Source organism: Penicillium rubens, assembly GCF_028828025.1.
Source record: "Penicillium rubens strain IBT 27055 chromosome Unknown utg000004l_segment0_segment0, whole genome shotgun sequence".
Lineage (NCBI taxonomy): Eukaryota > Fungi > Ascomycota > Eurotiomycetes > Eurotiales > Aspergillaceae > Penicillium > Penicillium rubens.
In genome coordinates, this window is record NW_026890602.1 from 2,733,658 (window position 1) to 2,752,214 (window position 18,557).

General features: G+C 50.1%; 8 protein-coding genes across 8 annotated transcripts; 5 read left to right on the forward strand and 3 right to left on the reverse strand.

The window, feature by feature from the left end:
* Positions 1-187: 187 nt before the first annotated feature.
* N7525_011018 (uncharacterized protein) lies at positions 188-1,278 on the reverse strand (the record flags this gene model as incomplete). Its single annotated transcript, XM_002560749.1, has 2 exons — positions 188-1,129; positions 1,225-1,278. The coding sequence occupies 2 exons, from the start codon at positions 1,276-1,278 to the stop codon at positions 188-190; spliced, it is 996 nt and encodes a 331-aa protein (XP_002560795.1).
* Positions 1,279-1,995: 717 nt separating this feature from the next.
* On the forward strand, positions 1,996-2,840 carry N7525_011019 (uncharacterized protein; the record flags this gene model as incomplete). Its single annotated transcript, XM_002560748.1, has 4 exons — positions 1,996-2,032; positions 2,140-2,427; positions 2,527-2,601; positions 2,659-2,840. The coding sequence occupies 4 exons, from the start codon at positions 1,996-1,998 to the stop codon at positions 2,838-2,840; spliced, it is 582 nt and encodes a 193-aa protein (XP_002560794.1).
* Positions 2,841-3,687: 847 nt separating this feature from the next.
* N7525_011020 (uncharacterized protein) lies at positions 3,688-4,406 on the reverse strand (the record flags this gene model as incomplete). The annotated part of the gene is made up of 2 exons (XM_061215317.1): positions 3,688-4,137; positions 4,275-4,406. 2 exons carry the CDS (start codon positions 4,404-4,406, stop codon positions 3,688-3,690), a joined length of 582 nt encoding a protein of 193 aa, XP_061067829.1.
* A 2,538-nt stretch (positions 4,407-6,944) lies between these two features.
* Positions 6,945-9,622, forward strand: N7525_011021 (uncharacterized protein; the record flags this gene model as incomplete). The annotated part of the gene is made up of 3 exons (XM_002560746.2): positions 6,945-7,967; positions 8,020-9,467; positions 9,535-9,622. The coding sequence occupies 3 exons, from the start codon at positions 6,945-6,947 to the stop codon at positions 9,620-9,622; spliced, it is 2,559 nt and encodes an 852-aa protein (XP_002560792.2).
* Positions 9,623-10,485: 863 nt separating this feature from the next.
* N7525_011022 (Apq12 family protein) lies at positions 10,486-11,020 on the forward strand (the record flags this gene model as incomplete). The annotated part of the gene is made up of 2 exons (XM_061215318.1): positions 10,486-10,501; positions 10,581-11,020. 2 exons carry the CDS (start codon positions 10,486-10,488, stop codon positions 11,018-11,020), a joined length of 456 nt encoding a protein of 151 aa, XP_061067830.1.
* Positions 11,021-11,633: 613 nt separating this feature from the next.
* On the reverse strand, positions 11,634-12,503 carry N7525_011023 (putative signal sequence-binding GTPase GPN3; the record flags this gene model as incomplete). Its single annotated transcript, XM_002560745.2, has 1 exon — positions 11,634-12,503. The coding sequence occupies one exon, from the start codon at positions 12,501-12,503 to the stop codon at positions 11,634-11,636; it is 870 nt and encodes a 289-aa protein (XP_002560791.1).
* A 332-nt stretch (positions 12,504-12,835) lies between these two features.
* N7525_011024 (S-adenosylmethionine synthetase) lies at positions 12,836-14,170 on the forward strand (the record flags this gene model as incomplete). Its single annotated transcript, XM_002560744.2, has 3 exons — positions 12,836-12,930; positions 13,030-13,115; positions 13,170-14,170. Exons 1-3 carry the CDS (start codon positions 12,854-12,856, stop codon positions 14,168-14,170), a joined length of 1,164 nt encoding a protein of 387 aa, XP_002560790.1. The 5' UTR covers positions 12,836-12,853.
* Positions 14,171-14,959: 789 nt separating this feature from the next.
* On the forward strand, positions 14,960-18,014 carry N7525_011025 (uncharacterized protein; the record flags this gene model as incomplete). Its single annotated transcript, XM_002560743.2, has 3 exons — positions 14,960-15,124; positions 15,202-15,945; positions 15,996-18,014. 3 exons carry the CDS (start codon positions 14,960-14,962, stop codon positions 18,012-18,014), a joined length of 2,928 nt encoding a protein of 975 aa, XP_002560789.1.
* Positions 18,015-18,557: the final 543 nt, after the last annotated feature.

Genomic DNA, 18,557 nt, shown 5'->3' on the forward strand with positions numbered 1-18,557 from the left:
TATACTAACCATAACCATTTAGACGTACAGGCAGAGGCAGGGTCGGAGATCGCGGCAATTTCCAAGGAACACTCATATGGATGGCCCGAAACATGGCTTCATGGCAACTTCAGACATCAGCGTGTGAGCGCCTTGCTGCACGGCGTTGCACTATCTAAAAGTCGTTATAGCTATGGACATGCATATATCAAGAAGATAAGGAATGCACCGTGTTCCCTGTGCCCGGCCTAAACTGCACCAGCTGCTGAGAACTTTCAGCTTGCCTCCTATCCCAACTCGCAAGAAGAACATTAAGCAGCTCATTAGCGACACCCAGCAACAAGAAAATTGCAATAACCTGTCCAAATGTCCATCCTTCCTCTTCGGGGTCAAGGTTATTGCGATGGATAGTCTGTTCCAGCGAGACAATCAAATATATGCAGAATGAACAGTACGCGACCTTGTTCAACGTAAAGTTGAGTAGCGCCTGGCCATACAGCCTCTCAGGTGGCCCACGACGATCCTGGTAAACAGGATGGTTAACCTGCACAAACCAATTCATCCAACCTCTCTTCTGACCCTCAGTCCTGTTTCCAGCGTCGGGATGCCGTCTCCGGTACACAACATACCCACACCAACACGGCAACATACATGTGAAAGTAAGAACATAACCAGCCACAATCGCACCCAACGTCCCGAGGATGATATACCGGAATACAGGAGAAGTGGCGTTGATGCTAACGCCAAAGACCACATACACCGTATTCTTGTTGCACTGGGGCTGGCTGCCAAATTGCGGCGCCGTCACCCAAACATAGACGTTCAAAGCGAGGAAAGCCGCCAAAACGAGGACCTGGATTGCGGAGAAGAAATACAGTCGCCATGGGCCGAGTCCTGAATACCGGCCTTTGCTCACCATGTCCATGCCAAGTATGGCGAGAAGGTGCACGACACATATCGCGTGGAAGAGGGTCAGCTCGCCCCGAACTGTCTGGTAAATTGCTGTGCAAAGGAGGGCTAGGCCTTGCAAGCCCAGAGCGGAGGAAACCCCTCTCGAGAACTCCTCTTGGTCTTCGCCTGGGGCAAATACGCGGAGTAGATAGTTGACTATCGACCCGCCCAGGCAGAGGGCGTAGATCGATATACGAATCTGTGGACGATGATTTAGCTTGGGGGTTCTTTTGTTCAAGATAGTGAGTTAAATGGCGACAGGATGATAATGATGGCACATGAGATGAGACTTACCCCGACCCCAGATACATCGGGGTTAGCCTCGATGACACAGGCTGTCGAGTTCATCCTGCATGGAACAATGATTGCTGTAACGACTTTCCAGGCATATGCTACAGCGATATGAGTTGGGGTGGTGAGATGCTCTATATTTAGTCTCGGTTCAAGTATCCATTATCGCTTTTACACTCCTCGGGGAGTCTCTCTCAGTTGGCACGCCGAAGAGACGAAGAAGAAGAAAACGAGCAAAAGCATGTGCCCGGGCACAAAAGTGGCTGAGCAGTAGCATTGTGCCAAGAAGCCCTCGCACCAGTCCAAAACACCATTCTTCAAAATCTTATCAACACGAAAAGGCGGCGGCTGAGCCTGCCAAGGTTGTCTCTATCGCACTGGGATTGGGTCGCCCTCAGGGTGCCCCATGTGGCGCCCGAGCGATGCTCACTGCAGGGGCCGCTAAGGCCAAATTAGGGCTCATTAGGGAACGCCAGAAACTTTGTCTCGGCAAATGATTCCCTTGATTGGTCATGCCGGGAACTAATTCGTGATCGATTTACTGTTTCGGTGAGAAACGGGACCTGGGGCTCTTGCAGTCTTATAACAACAATAAATCACCCATATGACCGCATGCCTTCGGCATAGGGGTCTTGCCTATACATATACCAAGTCTTGGTTAAGGACTTAGACTTTCTGATCAAGACATCCGCTCTCATTCTCAGTCCCGGCCATTATTTTGGCTTTGTATATTGTTACTGCTGCTCGAGCTGATTGTTGCTAACATACCTCACCATGGATATGGATAATACCAGTCGTCCTGCTATCAACAGTGTGTCCCAGTTTTTCCTTCCCATAAACTCAAAGCAGATCTGGATTACTTCCTCCTTACAACCTCATCATGCATCGACAGAACACTTACTATGCCCTTTACTTTAGTATGGACGTTCTTCGCCCTAGCTGCGCTGGACCTCGCAGCAAACGCCGCCGCCGGTCCAGCTGCAGTGGCAACTGCCGCGCATGTCAACGGGAGTCCACTGACAGCGAGAGCAATGCAAATCGGTGCTCTCGCTGGAGTCACTAAATCAGGGGTGTTGGCATTCGTCGAATTCGCGGCGTACGCGGGTTTGCCAACAGCCGCGTGGATACTGTTAGCTTTGGTGGCAAGTAGCTTTGGAATTTGTGTCCTGGTAACGGCGGAGGTTAGCAATTTGGTTCTTGGGGAAAGTTAGTGCAGCCCTATCTTCTGAGATATTGCTCAGCTAGAACTTGAGCTGGTGGTTATGGTCTGTTTGGTTATTGTCTCTAACAGTATATACTATATAGCACCAAGCGCTTTGCTTGTTGCGGCTGTTGTCGCTGCTATTCCCCTTTCGGGAGAATGTATGGGGATATACCAGTGTAAGTGCTTTTACTCCGCTTGCAGCCCTCCATCGCTAACCTTGATTTGTGTTTCAGCCGCTGGGGGGCTATATGGTGGGCAAGCTCAATCACAACTTTTTGTTTTGGGGCTCGATGCCTTGGGGGGATATGTGTTTGCTCGTATGGCACATAACGGAGGTCAGTCGCTGTCTCTTTTATACCATGAAAGCTTTGGGAGCACTCTCTTCGCTGCTCCTGTTGCACCTCTCGATGACTAATGTCTGAGGTGTGAAACTGCAGGCTACGATATCTGCCCTTACAATGTCGCTGCTGCCGCTGGGGCCGTATACGGCGTCATTCCCGGTTTCTTCCATACTATCCTTGGGTGTATCGCCGGGGTTACCACGTATGAAAGCACAAACGGACACTTTGTAATTACGAATGTCTTTGGGGCTAGGCGAGGGTATAATCCCAATCATGGAATGGGCAGTTATTGATTCTCATGCCAGCGCATGGATTTAGTGGGAGAATATCTATAGATATCATGGAAGGGACTCTCGTCTTGTCTGGAATACTAATACTCTTGGGGTCTCTAATACTTTCTCGGGGTAAATCCTGATGTCAACAGTTTGCATGATTGGTCTGACATCAAGTCCCTCAGACTATCCATCATACTGGCCGTATCATCCATCACGATCGACCTAATCACGTAGAATCTTCGAGGAACGGGTATACATATCAGTGGTAGGTGCCAATTGACTTAGCCCTTCGACTGCAAGATAACATCAAGAAGGCATGTGATATCCCCTTGACAAATGGCCTCAGGCGGATCTCAAGCAAATACACAAGGATCAAGACCCGAACTTCTTTGTCAACCAGGGCGAGATAGTTAGTGTGGCTCGTCATTTTGTCGAAGAAATTCAAAGGTGGTCAGACAACTACGAGTCTGGAAGGTGAATTATAGATCCTAGAAGAGGTCCTCATGGTGCGCATGTATATATTTGTTAGTGATATTTGGATTAAGCATAGTTCAACCTTCAATGGTTTCCTTTCATCTAGCTTAAATGCACTAATACCACTTAGTATTCTTACAGAGCCCCTGTCTTTGGTCTGCTCGCTAGATAATCAAGTAGTTAGTTTCATCCACATGAAGAGAGCTAGAGCTAGACAAACCAAAAGTTCCCCAAACTCTGCAACAATCGTATCTTCTTCTTCACTCAACCGCTGTTCATCTGGACCCTCAATCAAAAACGTAGTTGCGACATCGAAATCGACCCATACCATCTGCTTTTGACCGCCTAGAACGACGAGTATATTTTTGGGGTATATATCTTGGTAGTGAACGTGAGCAGCGTGTATCTGCTTTATACCCTCTATTGCTTTATGATAACACGCCTCAAAATAGTTTTCGCAATTCAAACTTTGGGCATTCGGAAGATATTCGAGTAGTATTGCTCTAGGGTAATATTTATCGTGCGCGAAATGTTGAAAAGCTAGATAGAACGCGGTAGGGTCGATTCGATCAATATAGCCGTAGAAGTATGGGACGAATCCCCTCTCGCAGACACCGTGTTCCTAAAGATTCATATAGGCGTTTAGTTCGCAGCGGAATCGATTCAGGTCTCGGCCATTCTCGGCAAATCCTAGATCCCCGTTGTCGTGAAACTAAGTCGTTAGTAACAAGCAAAGAGCAAGTAGCTGAGACTATTTACAAGTTTCATAGCATATTTCTGCCCTTCGAGTTCTATCTCAAAAACTGAAGACGCATCGGAACGATCTATTTCTCTAACAATCCGTATGTTAGCAGGGACAACGTCCAGCGAGCCTTGATTGCTAGGGCGCATTGTTATTTTAAGAATCTACCGAGGTGTGGTCGACTTCGGCCAGCTCTCTGACTGATTACGAGCAAACTCACGTGAGGGAACCAGAACGAGCGGAATAGCGGAAGAATGATCGCCCAACAGGCGCGAGCTCGGTTATTAAGTCTTTGACCTATGAGACAAATAGACAAATTCAAGGGTGAGACATGATTTAGACTGCGGGAAGGGGGTGGATCAAACGGTGGTGCATAAGCCACCTCTTCTTTGTTGACGTGCAGGTGGACTGAGACAGCTACTTCTATATATTGTGCTTGGTACGGAGTGGTCTTGAATTGGAAGGTTGGATACAGAGTACATGTTTCAGATCAAGTTACCCAGGACATCCCCAAGTCATTCTTAAATATTTTTGAAATATGAAAAGCAACATGCCATGTGCTACGTAACACTGTCTCGGGGTGTTAAGCTCTCAAGTCAGTGGACCCTTATGGAGCCGCATTGTAGAATCATTAAGCCCATACAATAGATCAAGCCACCTTGCAAGGATCTTTTTATATCACAGTCGCCGAGATAGTAACACTCAGTCTATTTTCGTACGTTGTACTCCGTCAGACCAGTGAAACAATGGGGCGTAACACAGTGCATAAACGCCCTGAGTAAAACAACCAGTGGAGTTGATAAGGGGTTGAAGACACGGATTGATAATTTTAATATTCGTCCCTAGTGTTAAATAAGGATAGTGTGGTAATTAGTGCCGGGCCTTTTCTTGACCACGCGGGAGATTAAGAAAAAGTACATGGAGCACATGGACATCGATATACAACATAGAGTTGAATCCTTGAGTTCTGAGCTGGAGCAAGGAACAAGTGGCTATCCAATCAGATCCGGGCGCGAAAATAATCCATATGAATTGCAGTACGTGATCCTTTTTAGGTGGGGTCTTCAGCGCTGAATGACTCGGGATTCAGCTCTGTATGGAATAATGTCATGCCTGTGGCCTGGACTCCGTATGGAGTCCAAAATACAACCACATTGGCCAACTTCCTGATGTGATACAATGCAGGAACAGTTCTTTAGCACCTGGCGCTTAGCCCGTTGAAGCAACACATGCCGGCACCACGCGCTGGCCCGAGTGTCTGGCGAGACGCTGTGTCGATCGACGTCTCATTTTGATTGGACACTTTGATTGGACACGGCACAGTGATTAGCATGTAGTATTGGCTTGAGCACGTTCTTCTGTCAGGGAATAACCTTGGTCTTTTCACAAAATTGAGAAGCTTGGGACTATAGAGGGACCCGAAGGGGAAAAGGGGCAATATCTCCACTGTGATGTTTTTCTTTCGATGGCCCCCTTAATATATGCAGATTGTTACTTAATTCAAGTTTCTGGCGAAGGTAATATACAAAGTTTATATGAATATATTATTATATGGAGCATAATATAATATGTAGTATGTAGAGTGTGTCTGTTGTAGACTGTACAACTTATACTCCGTATGATCATGGCGACATTGAATGTAAATGCAAAGAGGTATAAAGTACATTCAAGTATTTTCCACTTGTGAAAGATAAGAAAGTTACAAAATAGTACAGATGCGGTACCTGTTAGTACAGCCTTGAAAGGCGGCTACCCCTGAATTGCCAAGCATTAGCCCGGGCCAACCTCTCCTCCACGACTCAAGGGGTTCTTTGTGTCACTTCACACTATTGAATGTTCTATTTTCATCTTTTGAGCCCTGTCACCGTACTCAGTATCCTCCGTATTCTCCGTATATCGACAAGTATAGAGCACTTTTACCGAGTACTCCGTACTATCAGCAACCATCACACTTGATGGTAGGTTCAAGCGATGTCGATCCTACCGGCCAGAGCACCATTGCACGATATATCTGTACCAATTGAATCGATGCAAGTCCAGACCCACGCCAGCCCCCCTGCACTCCACCCACGCTTACTCGTCCCGAGCGCTACTGAAATGGAGAACCCACGGGCGGTTTACGCCAATCGCCCCGGGTTGTCGTGTACCAAGACTTTCTCCTTTTCTCCCCATTTCCCTTCTCGTTTGATATTCTCCTGAGAATAATCCTTACCCTTTTGGTCGTTTCGTTGGCGCGTGCCGTTCTCTTTCCCGTGCCAATCGACATGAACGACCGTCGATCTATGGCTATTTTTTGATACGGACCAGGGTGTTTCATGGCGTCTCCTCTTGGGTTCGGCGGCTCTCCCGCCCATTCAGAGAGCTTCTCTAGTCCCAATCCCCATCCAATTACTCCCCCAGTCCGAAGGAAACCTCTTCCGCATAATGGTGCTCCAGTGACTTCGGGCCCTGACCACCCCTCCTCTCCCATTTCGCTCGAGGGAGATAAACCCACCTCAATTCCCACTGCACCCGTGTCCAGACCACTATCCCCTTTGTCGGTGGATGGGGACTCAAATATATCGGTACAAAAGAACCCGAACAGGTACGCGACCAGCAATGACCCCGGTTTTCCTCTCCCCGGTCTTTGTGCAGACCCTCCTTTGTCTCCCCGGCTACCTACCGATCCAACATGATATGGCCTATACATGCTATTCCGCTTCTACAGAGTTTGGAAGACTAATCGCGTGCCTCTGTCCCACCTCCCCAGATATTCCCGAGGACGGCACCCTATCCAACCCCTACACATAGATACCGCCGCCTCCCGCCACGGCTCCGCCTCGTACTTGAGATCCGTTCTCGAGGACGACGACGACGACGAAGACGAGGGTCCTGATTACTTTGACGAAGAATACGAACACCAGTTCACGAATGGAACCCCCCTACACAGTCGTCTAGATAGCGAACCGTTCATCCCGGTCCTCAAATCCCCTCCTCCAACGAAACGATCGTCACGACGGGCAACGAGTATGGCATTACATCCGCCTATGAGCAGACCACCTCCATTACATATTGACGTAGACCCGCGTTCGGTGTCAATGTCAATGGGTGCGGGAGATCCAAGACACCCAAAAACCCCTGGAAACAAGATCAGCTCCTTCTTCGGCTGGAAGGCAGCGAATAATAATACAGTTACATCCCCTGGAGGCGAATCATCGAGCACCGAGATCTCGGACTCGGGTCGATCAGCCATGCCTTCCCCCATGCCACCATTAGCCAACGTCCCTTTCAAACCCGGCTCTCCATACGATCCGAAGACCAATGGATATGGACTCCCGGCGCGGACCCCTTCCCTGGGGGCTTCGAGTTTAAAGGAAAGTATATTTACATCGAAGATGGCCGAGATTGAGAATGAATTACGGGAGATAAGCTCCGAATTGGCGGGATCTATCCGCCGAGAAATGGAACTGGAGGATCTAGTCGAACGGCTACAATTAGAAGGTCCGGACGTCAATCGACGCACCAGTGACTATTTCTCAGACTCGGGTACTAGCTCTGTTCGCTATGCCTCAGATCCTGGGAAGAACGAAGATATCGAAAAGATTCGCCGCGCTGCAGAGCAAGAACGCGCACAGCTCAAGGTCGAATTATCGCAGAAGTTACAGGAGGAGCGGTCTCAGCGGTTGGCATCAGAGTCGCATGTTCAAATCTTGGAATCTCAAGTTCAACAGGTACGGCTGGTACATTACGCGCAACATGCGAATGCTGCTAACCTTTATCTAGCTTCGACGCGAGAGAACGGATCTGTCTGATTTATCGTCAAAAAACAAAGAACTCGAGACCGCACTGGAAAATACCAAACGAAAGCTGCTTGAAGAGCGGCAATCCAAAGATAACTTCGAGGACCTACTTACTGCCATGCGAGTAGAGTTGGAACAATTGCGTAATGATCGAGATCAACTTCGAGACAACAGTCTCGTGGAGGAAATTGAAGCTTTAAAAATCGAAAATGCCTCTTTGGCTCAGCTGCAGGGTGGTCGATTCGCTTCGATCGCCGAGGAAGGTGGCTCACCCAGAAATTCGGCATTTGGGGTATCACGATCGAGCTCCATTGCACGCAAGCCCAGCGGCTTAGCTCGCTCGGGCTCGCTCTCTCGGTCTAACTCGATCAATAATAATAACAGCGGTGGTAAGTCACCAGAAACACGTGAATCATTGGTTGATAAGGTTCATGATATCGAGGTTCAACGCGACGCCCTCCACCGGACATTGCGGAGCCTCCTCGATCGCCAGGCATACCAAGCCCGCGAATACGAGAAGCGTACTCGTATCCTGGAAATGGAGCTTGCTCGAGCCCAGCAATCGGGTCAGCCACGGAAATTGGGCTACGAGAGAGATGTGCGCAACCTGCGTGACGAGGTGAATCATCTCCGCATGCGCGCTGAGGATGCCCTGGATGGCAAGTGGCAATGCGAGAAGAACCTCGCTGGTCTGAAGATGGACTTGGACCGTGCCGAGCAGGAGACCAGCTCCCTACGTGCGCTTCTTCTGGAGGACACTTCCGCCGGTGCAGAGTTGATGACCGGCCAAGAAGGCTTTGCCGAGGTCGTGACCACATCCTCGTCCCTGCAATCCGCATTCCAGCAATTGCAGGCGGATCGAGCTGAGGCTGAGGCGGGTGTTGCGGATTCGGAAGAGCTCTCTTCCTCCCTTGCCCGGACTGAGGCACTGGGCAGCAAGATCGATTACCAGCTTCAGAACAACGCCTCTTTGCATTCCCGTTTAGCAGCGGCCATTGATAAGGGTGACAAGGATCAGCAAATCTCGGTTGAACGGATCAATGTTCTGCAGAACCGCATGAGGGAGCTGGAGGAAGTCCTTTTGGTTGCGCAGAACCACTCCGAAGAAGAGATGGGCAAGCACGAGGAAGAAATTCGTTTGCTGAAGGAAAGCCAGCATGCCCAGCTCACTCGGATGATGAATGGCGGACGCAGCACAGTCGGCCTCTCCCCGCGGCCGCCAAACGCACCATTCGATTCTCGCTCGCCGCGTCTAGACCAGACCACGAGCGGCCAAGGTGTACCCTTGACCGAGGTTGTCCAGGCCGAAATCCTCGAGCGACGAGTCAAAGATCTCGAGAAGCTCCTCCGTGATGCGGACATGGAAATGGAGCAAGTGGTTGGACGGATGAACCGTACGCAGATCGATGTGGCTCAGCTTCAAACTGACAGGTATGTAATTCGTGTTTCATCTCATGCTCCCTCTTTTCATCCCATCCCTTACTAATTCCTCCCACAGAGACGACGCTCTCCGCCAGACCCGCCAACTCCAGACCGAGATCCAAGCCGAGCGTGACGCCCTCAGAGGGCTCATCAACGCCCTGTAAATTTGAAAATCTCGAGCTTTGTCCTTTGCTACTGTCTTACTATACCACGTCTGCATTTGCATTTGTGCTCCCGTCGCCCACGATGGTAAAGTACAATATCTTGGAGTTAGCCCGGAGTCCCGGGTTTTTGTTTTGGGTTCTTTTATGAAGATCATGCGTGTGGCATCGCGCTGACCTCTTCCTGACTTGGGCTTGGGGAGTTTTTTCTTTCACACTCACGAGACTGGTGATTGACTACTGTTGGTCGCGCTTGTATATAAAAACCGTCTCTATTTGGGTAAATATCTAATCTACTGTACAGTATCAATTGTGGTCAATCTGATATTCATAGAATATATCGAGAATTAGCTGAGAATGATGTACAAGTGAAAATAATATCTAAGTAGAGCGTCTCTTCACATGCGATGTTTGTTTAGTTTGCTTCCTCTTATCATCCGGGTGCCACGCCGCAACTTCGAAACAGCTTGAATGTCACATTCGCTTCTTGACCTATCATTGATCGCATCGGAATATATACCTTCAGAAACAACCTCTCTAGTCTCCGCTCAAGCTGACCTCTAACGTATCTCACGAAACCCCTCCTCGGCCTGGTCGCATTGCTCGACTACAAACAAGCTCCAGCACGAGATCAAACAAAGCGCTCTCGAGTCAAAGAAGCAACGCCTTTGAACACTGAGAAGCCCGGGTATTCTTTCCCTGCCTTGTGCTGGCTATCCCCTCGAACATATCCATTTTCAAGGGTCACAAAGAGTCAAAAATCTTAAACAAAGCGCCAGCGAGCCAAAGAATATCACGGACCTGACACGCGAGGGACCTCTCTCTATCACCCTCTCCCTTGTCGACCACTTGAAAATACAACGGCCATGGAGTTCCTACCAGGTATCTATCTCAGTACCCTCCAAACACAAACACCGCAACGCAAAGTCCCACAAGCTAACTAACCATCCCTCGGACACAGAAAACCTCCAAACAGTCCTCCAAAATCCCACATTCACCTACCTCCAATCAGCGACCCAAGACCACCTCACAACAAAACTCTCGCACCTGCGCGCAATGGTGCTCCAACCATACATAATCGAGCCCGTCTCGAGTTTCCTCGCCTCGTACTCCTCCGCCATGCCAGACCTACTCTCAATATTCCTTCTCGCCATCGTAATCCTCGTCTCCCTCAAGATTCTAGACTACGCCTACCGCTTGGTCGTATTCTGGGTCACGCTCGCTTTCAAACTTGTCTTCTGGGGCTCGATTCTCAGTCTCGGGTGGTATGTCTACAGCGTTGGTATTGAGAATGCCGGCAAGGATTTCGGGTGGCTTTGGGGCGTGGTATATGGATTTGTCGGCGATTTTCAGGAAAAGAGCAAGACCGCTGCGGCGGCTTATGCTGGGAACCCCAAATAGGGTGGTTTGGTTTGGTTTAAATTGGATGCAATTGTGTGATGGAGATTGAGTCAAAATACTCGGCTTGTTAATGTCTTTCTTCGTGGCTGGTATGCCTGTTTGGGGGCATATAATGAAAATGCGCAATGGGTCTGTCTGTCTATTTCTTTTCTTCATCCTGGTGAATTGGTCTAGCGATTGATGACCTCATCTTGTTTTTGGAGTTCTAGGCATAACAATATTCATGAATTGATTTTGGTTTCATTATGGTTTCATTATAAGTTCTATTAACTGAGAATATGGCCGAATACCCATTTGCGGTGTAGAAAGCTCCCGACCCCTGACTCTTGTAGCATCAGCTATGGTTGTGTCGCAAGTACAATTGATCCCAGACGCCAAATGATGTGTAGTCCGGCGCGATAAGAATATTAGAAATCTTTCCAATATCTCAAGGTCTATCGGCCGTACAATAGCAACGCACGAAAAGTGGGCTTTGTCTCAGATTTCTCCGCTGCCAGAAACTCGAGGGTGCTGCATGGGGTGGCATTGGGTGACGTGGTTGGCCGTGAGGGTCTCGAATGTGCAGGAATCTGACTGCAAGTCACAGCACTGCAGTAATCACGTGCAATTTCCCTCAATCCTCGTAGTTTACCTCAACTTCATCCTTGGGTTCTCTCGGTTCCTGGGCCTCATGGTACTGGATGGCATCATCGATGTGGCTCACGATCGCCGCGACGCTGTCCTCATCCGAGACATCCAATTGGAGGAACGAAACCATACTGAAATCGTCGATCAACTGCCCGACGGCCCGGTTGAGCTGCTTGAAAGATCCGCCGCTCATCAAGGAGTCCGCGGCCATGGGGTTGGCACCTGCGGTGAGATCGTCCTCTTCCTTCTCTTGCAGCAATTGCACATCCACGTTGGTAAACCGTTTCAATTCCCGGCGTGTCACCATATCACGGACCTGGTCCATCTTGCTGAGAATGTTGACGTGTGGCATCTCCATCATCAGCATGGCGGACATTGCACTGAGTGTACCGGCGAAGAATTTGGCTTTGTCGATGACGAAGGTGCTTTCGAGTAGGTAGGCGGCGCACATGTTGATATTCAACGGACCTTGCCGGGAGAGGAATGTTGTGAGAGTTGGTAAAAGAGGAATGTGTGTGTAGAGCTCGATTTGTCCGGGCATATCGAAGATGATCAAATACTCTTCACTCAATGGCTCCAGTGCCTCTGATAAGAATTCCAGGTTCTGGAGTAGGAATTCAAAACAGTAGATGAGACCTCCATTTGGCCCCAGGCCCATCTCTTCCATTACATCTTCCAAAGTGATCAGGTCACGAATGTCGAGATCTGGCTCGTAGGCGAATGTCTCGGCGGCGGGGTCGAGGTTCACGTAGAAACAGCTTCGACGGGTGGTTTGAAGGTGCTGGATTACCGCATTGCTGAAGGTGGTCTTGCCTGCGCCTGCAGGGCCCATTACCAGGACACCGAATTTAGACATGGTTGCTATATTGAATAACAAGTACAAAAAGAGCTTGGAAGTTCTATCTTATCGGAACAAGAAAATTCCAAGGCCTGTTGATCTGCCCGAATTCACCGCCCCCGGATGGCGCGATCTCGGGCGGACAAGGGACAGAAAGTACCGCGTACGGAGTACACTGAGGGTACATCGGTAGTACCTGCATGTGGCCCACTCACACTATCTTTTCTCTGGTACCGCCAAAGTAACTCGGAAAAAAAGCAAAACCCCACCAAATTTCCCCTCCCCGAGAGATCTTCCTCCCTTTCCTTCTCTCTCCATTCCTCTTTCCCTCCCTTTTGTCAATTCCTTTCTCTTCACACACAGTCACAATGGGTTCTGTTTCAAACAGCGGCACTTTCCTTTTCACCTCCGAGTCTGTCGGTGAGGGTCACCCCGACAAGATTGCGTGAGTTATATCCCCTGAAAAAAACTCTCATCTTCGCTCTCGGAGTGTTACATGAGGTTTACATTGATTCCAATTGTCAATGTATTAATTCCCCAATAGTGACCAGGTTTCCGATGCCATCCTCGATGCCTGCCTTGCTGAGGACCCCCTCTCCAAGGTCGCTTGCGAGACTGCCACCAAGACCGGTACGTTGACCAGGATTACTTGAGGCCAGATCACAGTCTGACATGTCACATTAGGTATGATTATGGTCTTCGGTGAGATTACCACCAAGGCCCGCCTGGACTACCAGAAGATCATCCGTGGCGCTATCAAGGACATCGGTTACGATGCCTCTGAGAAGGGCTTCGACTACAAGACTTGCAACGTCTTGGTTGCCATCGAGCAGCAGTCCCCCGATATCGCTCAGGGTCTTCACTACGAGGAGGCTCTTGAGAAGCTCGGTGCCGGTGACCAGGGTATCATGTTCGGCTATGCTACCGACGAGACCCCTGAGCTCCTGCCCTTGACTGTCCTCTTCTCCCACAAGCTTAACGCTGCCATGAAAGCCGCCCGTCAGGATGGCTCCATCCCCTGGTTGCTCCCCGATACCAAGACCCAGGTCACCATTGAGTACGCTCACGACAACGGTGCCGTCAAGCCTCTGCGCGTTGACACCGTCGTCGTCTCCGCCCAGCACACTGATGATGTCTCCACTGAGGAGCTCCGTGCTGTCATTAAGGAGAAGATCGTCCGCAAGGTCATCCCCGCCGAGCTCCTCGATGACCGCACTGTCTACCACATCCAGCCCTCTGGCCGCTTCGTCATCGGTGGTCCTCAGGGTGATGCCGGTCTCACTGGCCGTAAGATCATCGTCGACACCTACGGTGGCTGGGGTGCCCACGGTGGTGGTGCTTTCTCCGGAAAGGATTACTCCAAGGTCGATCGTTCCGCCGCCTACGTTGCGCGCTGGATCGCCAAGTCTCTGGTCAACGCCAAGCTTGCCCGCCGTGCCCTCGTCCAGCTCTCCTACGCCATTGGTGTCGCTGAGCCCCTCTCCATCTTTGTTGAGACCTACGGTACTTCCTCCAAGACCTCCGACGAGCTGGTCCAGATCATCCGCAACAACTTCGATCTCCGTCCCGGTGTCATCGTGAAGGACCTTGACCTGGCCAAGCCCATCTACTACCAGACCGCCAAGAACGGTCACTTCACAAACCAGGAGTTCTCCTGGGAGTCCCCTCGTACCCTCAAGTTCTGAGCGGGCTCTGCTTGATCCGGTGACTCCGGACAATTTTTGACGACTGTGATGATTTGCTTTGTTTTCAACAACTCAAAGCACGATGAGCATAGACTATAAAAAGAAAACCCTCATAAAATCCCGAAGTTGGTTTCCACCTGGAGACCAACATCTCTTGTTTCATTATCTGCATGGTCGCGCAAATGACGGGCCTTTTCGGCGAAGACAAAATTCAACATGATACCACTTTTCATCGGCTGGGAAAGGAAGTTTTTGGCGTTTTTCTGGAGCGATAGTCTTCAACACCATATCTCTACCTCACTGTCCACGGTACCTGCCGGGAGATTTTGATCCTGCTTCCACGCTGGATCATACTCCATCGGTTTCGAGGGAAACTTCACGGCACTCTCTGGGAGAGTGTGTGAAGGTTCTTTTCGTCTTGGTCCTGGGCCTGCTAATCTAAACATTGGCGATAGATTCATAATATTCTTCATATCTTTTTTGGACATATAATTTTTGGTAATACACCACTAGTTTACGTCTAGGTACTTCGTAACGTAACTCAATCTAAGAAGACAATTTCAATATCTAGACGAAAGTCTTGATTAAAACGCTCTCCATTTCATTCAAATCAATTAACGTGTCTTACTTTGGTCCAGGCGGGGTGCACGTCCCGACGCGTGACGACAGACCCGCCAGGATTCGAGCGCGATCTTGTCGACATCTGCACAACGTCAATTGCTTTGTTAGTTTAGCATAGGACTTGACTCTTTCAAATTACAGGATGCCCACGATTTCCTAGACGCGACCATGGCCTCGCGTATAGTCCCCAACATCCTGGATCCGCTCAGTTCATCCGCGCTGAACAAACTCCACGAACCGGCCCCTCCACCCATAAAGAAGCGGAAAAGAGGCGAACAAGAGGAGCTAAACGATACTGCTGGACAGCTTGCTACCTCTTCCATCGTCATAAGAGTGAGTCCCGCTTATAATTAGCCTAGTATACGCTCAATCCATTGGTTGCTGTTGCTCACGCTCCGCAACTTGTATAGGCTCACTCAGCGTCTTTATCTGATGAACCTTTGATCCTGGAACCAATTACCGCCCTCCCCCGCACAAGGCTGCCTCTCTCATGGCTCGACGACACGCCCGCCTCCCGATCTGACGAGCAAGCAGGGGGCCTTTTCACCGCGGACATCCCCACGCTGGAAATTGACCTGCGCGCAAAAACGGAACCGACTGTCCTCGCTGTGCGTCTCGTACCCAATGGCGGGCTCTACATTATCGAGAGGGTGAAGATGGGCTTATACTCGCTCTCCAAGCTTGCCCGATGGATACACGAGGGCAATCTCGTTGTTGCGGCCAAGGGGTGGCAGGGAATTGACGCGGCGGTGGATGGCGAGGCTGTTGACGAGACCGGTGGTATTCCTGATGGGTTTGACTGGTGGCAGGTTGCTCAGATTGACGAGCCCCTCTCGGACGTCGAGATGGGCGAAAAGTCTGCTGGGCTGGATATTGCGGTTGTCTTTGGTTCGTCTGAGTCTGATGTCGGTAATATTGAGACATCCTTTGTGGGTGTTGTAGAGCACCGGGGTCAGTCGCTTGCTCCGTCCAGGAGTTTCGATGCCGCTGAGGGAGGTGCTTTCCTGCTTCCTGAATCTCAGGGCTTGGGGGATGACGCTGCGGCTATGGAAGTTGATGGTGTCGATTCCAATGTCGTGGATGTGCAACAGTCGCCCGAGGAGTTGCTGGACGGGATGAGAGATAACTATCTGCAGGCTCTCTACGTTTCAAAGGTGATATGGTCTACTCGATATTGGGGGGTCGTCCGACTGACATTTTCTAGACTTCTGTGGCGTACTTTGCGAAGGGTCCATTGACACGCTGCCGGACTGCTTTCCAGGCTCGTGACTCGGAACAGCCTCACGGCTCGATAGAGCTGATTGAATCCTACCGTGAAGCTATTCTCGCTACAAAGAAAATGGACCTCAAATACAGAGAAACATTGCCATCGGCAATTCGTGATGCAGTTCTTGCGCTTTCTGATGATGGCGCGAAATCTAAGAAGCGGAAGAGTAAGAAAAAGAAGATGGGCAAGAATGGTCTTTACCCAGAGGAGGAAGCATTCATCCACAGGTGGTGGAAGGACCGGATCTTAAATGAGTCTTCTGCGCAGGAGACGTCGCGTGAAGCAGAGTCTAAGAAACAAATTTCGGATCTCCGCCTCCGCGAGACGCAATTGCAGATCCTGCTGATTTTGGAGGTCATGGTGTTGGAAATGACCATTGCTTCGGCAGAGAAAAACAACACCAGCAAGGAGAAAGATGTAAATGGGGAGCAAGGAACATCGAAGAAAACCAAGCCTAAGAGATCTACGGATTTGAATGTACTGCTTGAACTCCATCTCGATCGGATGTGCATTTGGCATGCTGTGACAATGGAAGAAACTTCTGCCGCTGACACAGCAAAGGCTTCTTCTTTCAGTGGCAGCCATCTTTCAGGCAAGAAAGTCGAGAGCGATGCGGTGCGCGACTTCTGCACGGAAGTCATCATTCCATTCTATGCTGCGCGCCTCCCGGACAAATGCAAGTTGATCACCCGCAAATTCGGCGTATCTGGTGGTATCTCCCCAGCTGCTAAGAAGACACAATCTTCGAGTAAATCTCACCGCGTGGAGCCCGGGGCTGAGGTCAAGCGACAACAGCCTGCACCGAAGCCGCGACGAACATTGCAACGAGTACTTACGGACGATAAAGCGGCAGCGTCCCAGGCTCGGCACCCAGGACTGACTCGATCAAACACTGCACCGAGCCAGCATAATGCGAAGCGCGATACTGAGCCCTTGCTGCCCACTGTTCTCAGTGGCAGTGTTCGGGGTGGCATTCAGAAAGCAAAACGGACGGAAAACCGCGAAGTTGATCTTAATGCCGTAGCACGACAGCATGAGGCGAAATTAAGAAAGGTCCAAATGCTTGCCAACCAGAAGAAAGAGCTGGATGCTGCTATTGACGCGCTCCGGAAGCCGAACAGAGAGCTCGTCTCCAAGGATCTGGCAGACGATGCTTCGAAACGAGCTATGAGTGGCGGAGGCAGTTCGAGAAAGTCAAGAAACCCCGTGCGCAATCCGTTCGGCGAAGGTGTGCAGGTCATGGCGACTCCTCGAGGTAATCGAAGGAAGGACGCGGCCCCTCGTAGTCTGGCCCCATCCCGGTCATTTGCCGGTGTGGAAAATTCTCCATTCGGCGAGTCTCCCATAATGATCCCATCCTCAAGTCGACGGGCGATCTCATTCTCTGGCGCCGACTCGGACCCTTTCAATTCTCACGACAATCCACCCGGTGGACGAAGTCCACGATCGAGTCAACCAGATGGAGCTATCCAAGAGACTCCCACTAGGCCGTCTTCCAAAATTTTCCAGAGTGATACCATAGCTGCGCGTCGGCCGTCATCCTCCACTGGCAAAGGCCTGTTCAGGGTACCCAACCTCCCAGCTCCCCGCTCATCTACACAACCAATGGTCCCAGGCTCCCCCGTCCATTCACGTCCTAAGAATATCTCCGCATTCACGGAAAATTTGTCGACATCGTCTCGACAATTCAGCCAATCTCTCAACCACGCTCGCGCCTCGGCAATTATGGAGACGCCGCCCAGAAGACAGGCACCGCAGAGTATATCTACTCCCACTGCTGTGCCATTTTCTCTATCGCTTGATGCCATGGTCACCGATAATCCTCGCGCTCACTCCCCACCTGCGGTCATGGGAACCCCCGTCAAAGGGGCCGCAGCTGTGCCCGTAACGCCCGACAAATCCCAATCCAAGTCGATATACGAGCAGCTGGGCTGGGATGACGAGATGGAGTTCTAATTTTCCTAATTTCCGATGCATACCCGCCCGAATGCATATCGTCCTCATGTATCATGCATTTATGCGGAGTTTCTCTGTGCTTGTTTTTACTTTGCTGTGTGTTCGTTTCTCCGTTCTTTCTGTTTATTTGTACTGGTGTTCGGTCGCCACCTGGCTGGAGTTCGGGACGGTAGAAGTACTGGCATGGCGTGCATTGTCGAATTCCTTTTTGGTTATATCCCCATTGCCGCATTATCTTAGCCTCATATTCATAAGCATACGATACATCTTATCCAGATCTGGAAAAAGGAAAAGTTGAACATTCCATACTATTGTTCATTAGGGACTTAGATCCATGTAAGTACCTATATTGTACGGAGTGCTCCGTACATTGTAATGTGATTATAGGTACAATCTACCTGAAACACAAGCCAAGGTGTATAATCTTAAGCCAGCACGCCCAGCTTCCCCTGGAAGGGTATGTGTTTACACATGTCGTAGCGTCTCACTTCAAAGGAAATGAGGGCGCGCCATGGCGTCTCATCCATGTCAAGCCCAGATACG